Source organism: Filicampus tigris, chromosome 11, assembly GCF_054856515.1.
Source record: "Filicampus tigris isolate MCC_2025a chromosome 11, RoL_Ftig_1.0, whole genome shotgun sequence".
Classification (NCBI taxonomy): Eukaryota; Metazoa; Chordata; class Actinopteri; order Syngnathiformes; family Syngnathidae; genus Filicampus; species Filicampus tigris.
The window spans coordinates 10,045,927-10,056,982 of NC_141227.1; the positions used below are offsets into that span (position 1 = coordinate 10,045,927).

Genomic DNA, 11,056 nt, shown 5'->3' on the forward strand with positions numbered 1-11,056 from the left:
GCGGGGGGGTCACCCTGTATTTGTTATTGTATAATTAGCGACATTTCTGCTCAACAAGTGCATTTATCACCTGTTTTTGATTTTTAATTGATAGCACATTCATACATCGACTTGTTTACAGTGCTAATGCTAGCTTAGTATTGTTACATGCTACATTTTAATCTTGCTAGTTTTCTTACAACTGCAAACTCCTCCTTTAAGTAAATGACTTAAATCAGTACTTCAGCTAATAACATATATTTTCAATGTCATTTAAATGTTTTTGCATTCTTTAATGACTAATGAAAAAAAAAAAATAATGAATCAGTTTTAAGGAGAAAATTGCTCAATCAATGCAATGAATAGCCTTTATGTCTCCTGAAAATGTACATGCTTGGCGGGCCAAAAGAGAACGGGCCCTGTGACATAATTTGTCCGGCCCGTGCATTACACATCTCTTGCTGTTACCGCATTTTTTTAGGAATGATGTTTGACTTGTAGACCTGGCTTGGATGTTCTGAGGCATGACGCTCCATGCGAGGTCATCGTCACTGTCGTAACGTCGAGGGTTGTCGAAGAAATAAGCCCTGGAGGAGAAGACGTGACTGGGAAGCCCAGAGCTGGTCTACAAGACAAGACAGGGCCACATTTGTTGTTTTCTTCTTGTTTCAATGAATCATCACTTACAGTCTCCTGCAACTTCTTCTACTGAATGTCATGTTGATAAAAGTTGCATTACAACTTCCTTTTCTCCGGAGGATTAAGCTTTCAGTATTGCTCAATGTGAAAGTGTCATCTGCTTTGAGGCAATGAACGTGTAATGCCTGGAAGATGCAAAAGGGAAGCAATGGCACAAGCCTACTGATGACTCACCCTGTCCAGGTTGGGCTGGCGGACTCTGAAGAAGAAAACTACGAGAGAAGTGGGGAGCAGCTCCCATATGAACAAGATCACCCCAAAGACCACGTAGCCTGTGTCGCCCAGGGTGGACTGTAAATCTGCCTGAAAGAAAATACAAACACTGGGAATTATACGGAGAATTTACCCAATTATAATTTTTGCTATTTGATTCTGTTGTATTTTAATAGCAATTTTCGTCATTACAGTCGGGAGTAAGCAGAGCTGGGCAGTCCGTCCCTGGGCCAGACCGGTTGGACCCTCCGGGGGGTGGGTGATAATTTTTATGAATAAGGGCGGTGGGTCGCGACCGAAAGGGTACCCAGGTCAAGGGTGGAGGGTCGCGGCAGAACCGGCAAAAAAGGGTAAAGTGCCCAGCTCTGCGAGTGAGCTGATCCCAAATGACTTTGGACAAGAGGTCCGAAAGATTTTAAAAAATAATTGCAATTTTGATTAATATGTAATTACTTTTTCAAGGTCCTCTTCTCAAGTGTTTTTTTTTTTTACAAACATTAGCAATAAATGAATTTGTATTAAAATCAACAATATCAGATTTATTATCATTTTTGGGGTTTTAATCGGGATGTTAGACCAGGGGCGGAGCCAGAACGTGGCTAATGGGTGGGCCTGGAAAAATAAGGGTGGGCCTGAATATTTCTCTCTGAGCACAATCCTCCTATCCCGAAACATCGTATATTCAAATAAAATGATCAACTGAATAAGATGAAGTTCCGATTTTCCTTAGACAACCACAATTATGCCATTCTTAATATTCAATAAAATAAAAAAACACAAATTCAAAAATAATTTAATCATTTACTAAAAAATTTAAAGTATATATTTTTTTCATGGATCACATTGGGTGGGCAGTCTGTCAATCTGGGTGGGCCTGTGCACACCCAAGCCTACCGATGGCTCCGCCCCTGTGGTAGACTTATGCTAAAATAAAGGCAGATGAACCATGAGTTAATATTAAGATTAATTTATTTATCTACTTCAGTTACAGTTAACTTAACAAACATTTTGACTTGCAATCTTTTAAGTCTTCACTTCGACAACTTCATAACATTCTTCCAAACAAGGGTGGTATAAACGTACCGTTAAATCATAAATCAGATTACAACAATAATGCAACAAAATCTTTGGCTTTATCAATTCAATTTATCATGTTTCATGAAACAAACATATGGACTGCACCGCTTATAAACGGAACTTATCTAGACATTATATAAATAAATCATACCTGATACAGGGATGGGCAATTTAAATGATGGAGGGGGCCACAATTTTTTCATCAGCGCTACTGGGGGCCCACAGAGAGGGTGACCACGCAATTCCTAACCTAATTTTAAATATGTACAAAATACCTGCTGGCCTGAGGCTTACCTGGTCAGAAACATTATACCAGTCGTAGTCAAAGGAGTTGATGCTCTTATTGGAGAGTCCCAGGACCACCAGGTTGTAGCAGGCCCTGGACGTGTACAGGAGGATGACGATGGCTCCTATAGCACTCACCTGGCACACCGACGTTCCCTGCACGGTGTCAAAAAGATTTGCAAAGACATAAAAACACAAATGTATGGACCATGCCAATAAACTAAGCTCCGCCCCTCATTTCTCACCTTGGATTCCAGATAAATGTTAGCCAAGGACATCTTGGCGATCTTGTAGAGACAGAGCGAGAGGGAGACTGCGCACAGGACGAAGAGGGTGTCGTTGATGGCCACCCTCACCAGCACCACGGTGCGGGCGTCGGCAGATGACGTCCTCACCAGCATGGCGCACACCAGGTTGACAGCTAAAAACAGCACGCTCATGAACAGGAAGACAAGGTACAGCGGCAGCCTGCGGGGACACGGTGAAAAAAGATTCACTTTGTTGTTCCATCTAGAAATGTCTCTGACTGGTGCGGCTGGCAGTTGACTTAGGAGAAAGTTTAAACACCACAATCAAGGAGTTACACTAGTTGTCCAAATTTGGATTGTGACCAGTGGTGGGAAGCACAGGTGGGAAAGACTCGACTTATGAAAGTCTCGACTTGACTTTGACTTGACATTCATGAGCACACTGACAACGATGGCCGCCATTATGCTCCGGCCACAGACAAGGGCTGAGGCTAGATTGATGAGCAAGTGATAAATAACCAAAGATAAATAAAATTTGGATTCAAGGGTATTTGCTTTGATGAAACCGAAAAAAACAAAAGCAAAATGTAAGGTTTGAAGCTCAAAGATAAGAGACACATCTACGACATTTACTTTCATCTGCCAGACACAGGTAAGCTTGCCGTGTGAACTGTGAAGCTAAGCTAACTAGGTTAGCTTGAGAGTTTAGCTCACCAATAGCTGTCAAATATTAACAAAATTTGATGTCGGTTATAAATTTAATTGAGAAGACAATAAAGTAATAGATGAGACACCATGGAGATTGTAATCTTGAAACTACATCATTTTAAAAAAAGCAATTGCTATTTAAGCATAGACATCTATAAATAGATTCCACTTCGAGTACTTTACTGGTCATGAGCGGGTCTGTTATATATGCTGTGGCACGGCCCCGTAAACTAATGCACGTCAAACTGACTGAACTTCATAAAGTGACACCCTACACAAAGTGCACAAAGTTAATTTCTCTCATTCACCCATTTACACACGCTAATAGATTTTAAAAAGTGGATTGACACCAAAAACAATTTATGCAGTTTTTAAATCTGATGATTAAACATGTTTACTCCCACATTCAGCATATTTCAGTATTTATAATCACAGTTACAGTGTGACACTCTACATATGTTAGTAAAAAAAAAAAAGCATTCTTCTGTACAATGTAAGTGTATACTGTACATTCATTGCATAATCCTAGTTGTTTTTTTGTTACTTATTTAGAGATAATACTTTTTTGTGTAATCATAATCAGTGATTTTTCACATTTTTTCACTCCAATATATGTCGTGACAGAGCAAGATTTTATGACTTAATTTACGGATTTTTTTTGTTTTCCACTTGTGACTTTCTTATGACTTAATGTTACAACTTGCGACATGTACATAAGTGACTTACTCCCATCTCTGTTGGGTAATAACAAAGTACAAATACTTAGTTGTAAGCGACGGGATAGGCTCCATCCCTTGCCCTAATGAGGACAAGCAGTGTAGAAAGGGATGGCTATTTTGTACTAACCAGGACATAACTCTTTTTAGGGGGTTATTTGGCTCTGAAGCTTGGCACATGACTGAATCCAAATATAGTTTCTTACCTGTACCTCAGGAGCTCTGGTGCATATTTGGACTTGGCCTTGAACACGACCTGCAGTGAGAAAGAGTGAATGTGTACTGTAAATGCCTCATGTTATTGTAATATCCCATGTTCAGTTCTCTTTTTACATCCCCGCAAGAATAAAAATCGCCAAACAGGAAGCTGGCTGCTTTACACTTTGTACCAGACACATTTTCTACTGCTGCTAAGAATAAGCCTTAGTTAGCGGTCCGAGAAGCTATTGTTTGATATGCGAATTATGTAAGCAGATGAGGAATGAGTCACTCCATCACCCCTAAAAGCTGACTGGAACGGAGTGTGTTATTTCCTCCTCTCACCTAAGTAGGATGACTGCTGTCAATAAATTGATTCAAATTGAACCTCAATATATTCAGTTTTTCATCACTGAGGATGTGGACCTTGTCACATACCCCACACAACATTAGTTACACGTTTATAATCTAACGAGAGCCTAAAAAAATTAATATTGCATATTCAGGAAGTAACTGTGCTTCTGGTGTCATTTTTAGTAAAATATGTATTAATCAACCTCAAGCTTTAACTGACATTTGCGGAGTGATATAGTTGATTCGTCGCCCTACTACATACTGCATGTTTAATTGCTAGGGGTTTAATGGTACACCAAATTCGCAGTTCGGTACGTACATAAGGTTCAGTTCATGTTTGGTTCAGTAAGGGAACTAAAACAAAATCAAAACTAACTAAACAAGCTGCTTAGCATTTAAATACTTGGGAATAGATTTTATGAACTATTTGTTTTACATTTATTTAGGTACAATTGAACAATTATCGAATTAACAGTTTTTTTCTTCTTATGTTCAAACTGTATATAATGTTCCAGCGGTTTTAAAATAATAATAATAATAATAATAATAATAATAATAATAATAACAGTAACATACCCTCATACCATTATATATGCTGGCTTTTGAACTATGAGCTACAAGTTGGATGATATTTTCCTTTATGGCCCGGTGAACACGAAATCCATATATTGCGAAACCAATGTGAAATGTGAAATGGACTCGTCAGACCACAGCACACTTTTCCACTTTGCATCAGTCTATCTCCGATGAGCTTGGGCCAAGAGAAGCCAGTGACATTTCTCAATCTTGTTGATATTTGGCTTTTGCTTTGCATGGTAGAGGTTAAACTTGCATTATTAGTGACAAACTGTGTTAAGTGAAAATGGTTTTGAAGTGTTCCTGAGCACACAATAACACTGATGCCGGTTTTTAATGCAGTGTTGCCTGAAGGATCAACGGTCACAGACGTTCACTGTTGGTTTTCGGTCTTGTTACTCATATGCAGGGATTTCTTCTAAATTCCCCGAATCTTTTGATGATATTCTGGACCATATGTGAGGAAATCCCCAAATTCTTTGCAATTGTACGTTGAGGAACATTGTTATTAAACTGTTGGACTATTTACTCTGGCAGTTGTTCACTAAGTGCAAAGAATATCACCCCTTTCTTGCTTGTGTTCAAATATTTGATGCATAAAGAGTTATAACACAGCAATACAGATGCTATTCATATTCATTCAACCATCTCTAGCATTAAGCCAAACAGACTTATGTGTAGCAAAGCAATGTGGTTGTTTTAAATACATTTGTAATTCTCTTTGTTTTGTGGTTTGTTTGACAGTATATTTAGAACGGCAATAAACTGCTAGAAGACTTTTTTTTTCAAGAATTGTTATTTAGCTGCCAAAACACTGCTTGTCTAGTTGAAATTACTTCACTACCACCGTGCAGCCAGCCTTCACTAGTCTAAACATGGCATTCTGATTAATTTTGCGTTTGTGGAACATGAGTCAAGCAGCATTTTCGTTTTCAGTCGACAGACGTGACAAAACGACCGCCCCTGAGATGGACAAAAACAAGTGGATTTTACTGCTTAACTCAAACACAATATTAATCAGAATTCCAGTTTCAACTAGTGTGCCTGCATAGAACATATTCTTGTAAAGAACATTTTGGGGTTGACCACTCTACTTTTTAGGAACAAAACCTCTGCCTTGTTCTCGATGAACACTTTGACCTACAATGCCACTGTCATTTAATGTTGCTCATGATGGTGGTACTTGGTGAGTTACATATTTTTGAGGTGGTGTGGAAAGGAGAACAACCACCACTGTAAGGTATTACAAATATGTTGCCCCTTTGTGTAGCTGGAGTAAATTAGTAGTAGCTGTAGTAAAACACATTAACAATGCATCTCGATGTAACACAGTGCAGTTCTGCCCCATTACAACGACATTAGACTTTGCAGCTGTACCAAAACGTGTGTGGTCTCTTCCATTCATTTCAGATCATGGGTAGACATTTTGTCTGCGTAAACCCTTTGCAAATGACAGCATCGTGTCCGCACTCACCTGTGCAAAGTAGAGGTTCATGAGGCTCAGTGTGAAGAACTGCAGGCACACGGGGAAGCAGTACAGCAGCCAGAAGGGAAAAGGCCCCAAAATGTTGGCCGTCACAAAGTTCTTGAAGTAGAAGGAGAAGAGCACCGTGCGCAAGGCCGACCACAGCAGGCACAGGAACAGGAACACAGTCTGGTAGCTGAAGCGCTTGTGCCGGTAGCGCAGCACCAACCATAGTTGGACGTAGATGAAGATGAAGAGCAGCGAGTAGAAGGCGCTGTAGACCACCGTCAGACCCAGGGTCACGTATGGGGGCACGGCCGGCGTGAGAGTGGGCAGGGGGAAAGACTCCCGAGCCTCCTCCGCCGGGGCCTCCATGAGCTGCGACTCCGCGAGGAGGAGGAAGAGGAGGAGGAGCCGGCTTCCAACCAGCGACCGAGTCAAAAGCTGCTCAAGCCGGCGCAGACGAAGCGACTTAACCGCGCACGACAACGCAGTCAAGAGGAGGGAAGGGGCGGGGGAGGTACGAGGCTCACTTCCTGAGCCTGACACAAGCGCAAGCACATGATCGGCGCTGGGGATGGCAGCTCGCTCTCGAAGCTGCACAGGCGGCGGCTAGGAAGCTGCACCGAACCTGAGTCTGCTCTTGCCTCCCTCCCTGGTGGGATGGCTGGCTCTCGCTGCATGGCACGCCCCCTTTGCGGAGACGTCACGGCACGCATCAGCTGACGCACGCCTGCTGTACCTTTAACCCTGTCATGGGAGGGCCTCCCGCCACAGCAAAAGGGCCCCCGGAGACAAGTGCTGCTTCGCACGTACACTCAACAGCCACAGCGTTCGATACAAAGACGATCATTCTCAATTTCAATGCTATTAATTAAATATTGTGAAATATATAAGACTCGTAAAAAGTTACGAATTTTGGACTCCCGGGTGAAATTTCAAGATGAGCTTATAAATGCACTTTTTGTCACCTCGTCGCATTATTATACTGTTCATGCACTTAAATTGATGGACAACTTGTTTCAAAAACAGAATGATAATAGTCGTCCAAGTAACTGTAAAAAGGGTTTGATTTTTTAAAAATGTTGCAATACCTGATGATTTTTATTTATTACATATGACACTTTCAAATTTTGGAAGTTGATGCACAACATTTGGTTTCGCAGTCCACATCAAACGCGTTTGATTATTATTATTTTATTATTTATTTTGACCTTCTCTAAACTTTTAAATGCATGTCAAACTGTTCAGTACTTTTTGCTTCTCTAACAAGAAGCTGTAGGGCAAAATTCACAACAGATGATGTTAGGTTTTTTTTCAAAGAAACCCATGGCTCTCTGTGACTCTTCCAGGTTGTGTCCTTATTGAAACCTGCCGATGACACTGAGCGCAGTGGACTCTTCCCTCCGAGAACATCCTGTTTGAATCCTCACACTTTTTCACAGTACTGTTGATCAATTCAATTAGGCGACAAATTCAATTGGTGACCAAGACTTGGTCACATCATGAGACTCTCGTGTCAAAATGCGAAACGTGACCTTCGTGAAGAAACTGCCTGTTAAAATACCAGTTGATATGATAAATATGAATTGATCAGTTCATGGATCAAAAACCTGCTGTGAATTTTGCTGTTCAGCTGACCTGTCAGGTGTGCCGTGGGAAATTATCATTTTTTTATTTTTATACTTATTACATTTTTTGTTTATCAACTAAAAATAAAGTAATTTTGGACACCTATCTCATCTGTGACAGCTGTGTGTTTCGACAGGAAGAACACTTAAATGCTTCCACTAGATGGCAGTACAGGTACAATTAAGTGAACCTGTCCGCCTGTTGCCAGTCATAACATATAAGAATAATAGCTTTGTGTTAAACTATAAGCAGGCTAAGATTTCACGTTAAGTACTTTTTTAAGTCAATTGAAACATGATGGTCATTTCAAAGTGTACACTTTTTGCCACATTTTTGTTTGGTAATCGATGAATGTGTGCTATGAGAATTGTTTTCATGTGGAATATATACTATGAAATATACGGGAGGATGTTACTGTTTATTCATTTATTTATGTGTTTATTTATTTAGTCATTTATTTATCCATCCAACCAAACTATGTTGCACTTCTTTTTTTTAACATGGAAAACTACTCATAGTGTTAAGTGCTTCATCGTCTATAGGTCATTGTTTTGATTTAATGTTCAAGATAAAAATTCACTTACGTGATTTCAATATTTGTAATGGACCTTATCAGATTGAACCGATTAACAAGTGCGCCACATGTCGCCTTAGTGTATTGTTCTAGCACACAGATGAACAATGCTGTCAATGCAGCCTCAAATAAATTCAGGAAGCAATGATTAATTCAATGTTTGGATCATGCATTTCCTCATCTAAACTTTGACCGAATCGCACACATTTGCAGCCGTAAACAAATATGAATATAAATGTTATTTCGGCTAAAAACAGGGAAAACTGTATGTGTCTTCTTGTTGATTAAAGACCTTTAGGCATTGTGTACCTGATACTGTCACCACTTGCCAATGTTTTGTCAAATAAAATTATTAAATTATTAGAAACCACTCTTTTATGATGCAGTTCTCCTCTGTACATTTTGACGGTGTGTCTCAAAACATTAATATATTTTTTAAGCATAAGACTCTGGATCAAATGTTGTTGTGCCGAATGGAAACCAGTGAGAATTTATTTACCAAATTGCATGAGAAATTGCATGCATAAACACAAAGATGAATATATTTTCTTTAGAAAGTATTTCATCCCCGCTCTGTCTGTGATTTGAAACACTATTAGATCACTATTTTTCTGTGTTTATCCCCAAAATACGTGAGGGTTAATCCCTTGCAGGATTAGCGCTTTAAAACTACGACCCTCCATGTAATGTGTCTGAATAGAGTTAAACGAGCGAGGTTTGCAAATTGTGGGGGTGGTTTCACATCAGCGGAGCATGTGAAAATGCGAGAGGCCAAAATAAGAGGTCATTTGAACTGACCTGTCATTCGTCACTCCACACCGTTGTGACACTGCACACCCCACCATGGTTCCATGGTGTAATGGTTAGCACTCTGGAGTTTGAATCCAGCGATATGACTTCAAGTCTCAATAGAACCTGAGCTTTTTGTCTTTATGTCACACTCCACCACGTAATGGTTGTTTAGCAATACTTATATGTCACGTGACTGACAGGTGGCATTCAGTCCATGGTGTGGATTGCCTCTCGTTCAGTCATCTTGGGATAGACTCTATCTTTCCTGTAACCATGAACAGGACAGACTGAGAAGAAAAATTCTGGATGGATGGTTAAAATGTTTTTTTTTTCCAGTGCCTCCGTCAGATTACCCACAATGGCCACATGGTAGCACTGTTAAGCTATGTTATCCGTGGAAACACTGTACAGTCCATCCTGATTTTGATGAATCTGGGGTAGGGAGTCCAATAAAATCATTTTTATTATGTTATGTTATGTTATGTTATGTTATGTTATGTTATGTTATGGTATTTTGGCCATACACTGTAAATGTAACCATTTACCTAGAGTTGAATCACTTGTAAATTCTGAATTACAATAGAAAAAAAATAGAAAACGTGTTTTGTAGTTCATTGCAAGACTTTTTGACTTCCATTCATCTATTAACATTTTCCACCTCACAGAGATATATAGATTATATAGAATTAGGTGTTGCACATTTATACTGTATTTATCTGTTCCCTAATCATTATGAGAAATCATTAAGATGACCAGTGTCTTCACATAAATTAATATAATTAATTATTAATAATAACATTATTAAAATACAAACTTTGGACATTATGCTTTCAGCAAATGGGCCACACATAACTAAACCAAATATACTCTGAAAACTAAAAATGTAGCTTCATTTGCTTACCCACATTGCATGAATATGGGTAATAATTTAAAACAGCGTTGATGGAAGCTTTCTTCACCTCAAGGCTCAATTTGTTGACATTCTGTCGACTGTATAAACATATGAGGTATACAGTACAAAAACACAATGAGGATGCAGCTAGCTCAGCTATTTAAAAACAAAGCCAAAAGGCTTGTTTTGAAGAATGAAGAGATGAGGTCAAGAGGTAGATGCATACAGGTCACCTGGCATCGGATACTGAGACTCCGTGGCACATAGTTGAGCAAACATGATCAAGTGGCTGCCCATCCATGAAACAATAGAGAAAAAGTTCATTCTCAAAGCCTGCATGTTGTGATCATAATGCTTCAATCCAAGTGGCCATCAGGTTCTGTTGGTGGTCACTGGGCCATGCAGTGATGTCAGTGCCCTGATGGGCCTCTGGCTTGCCTCCAAATGCACTAATATGGCTTCAGTGGATCTCCACACAGTGGATCCTTTATTTGGATTCTTCATAAGCCAAACTGAAGTGAATAATTCTGCTGTACATATAGGACATTTCACAGTGACTTCACATGTAGTTCAGGGTAGCAAAATATAGAGCTTTCCCTCATGGTACCACTTATAAACAAATTTTTGCATGTCATTTGAGGCGTCTTC

The 11,056-nt window shown here is 39.7% G+C and overlaps 1 protein-coding gene across 1 annotated transcript in view; it reads right to left on the bottom strand.

The window, feature by feature from the left end:
• gpr137ba (G protein-coupled receptor 137Ba) overlaps positions 1-7,197 on the bottom strand; it is a 10,589-nt gene extending 3,392 nt beyond the window's left edge. The window contains exons 1-6 of the mRNA XM_086044947.1: positions 6,528-7,197; positions 4,132-4,181; positions 2,499-2,721; positions 2,263-2,409; positions 853-981; positions 483-604 (exon numbers count right to left, since the gene is read on the bottom strand). Of these exons, the coding sequence (XP_085901073.1) occupies positions 483-604; positions 853-981; positions 2,263-2,409; positions 2,499-2,721; positions 4,132-4,181; positions 6,528-6,893 (1,037 nt within the window). The 5' untranslated portion in view covers positions 6,894-7,197. The remainder of the gene's footprint in view (positions 1-482; positions 605-852; positions 982-2,262; positions 2,410-2,498; positions 2,722-4,131; positions 4,182-6,527) is intronic.
• Positions 7,198-11,056: the final 3,859 nt, after the last annotated feature.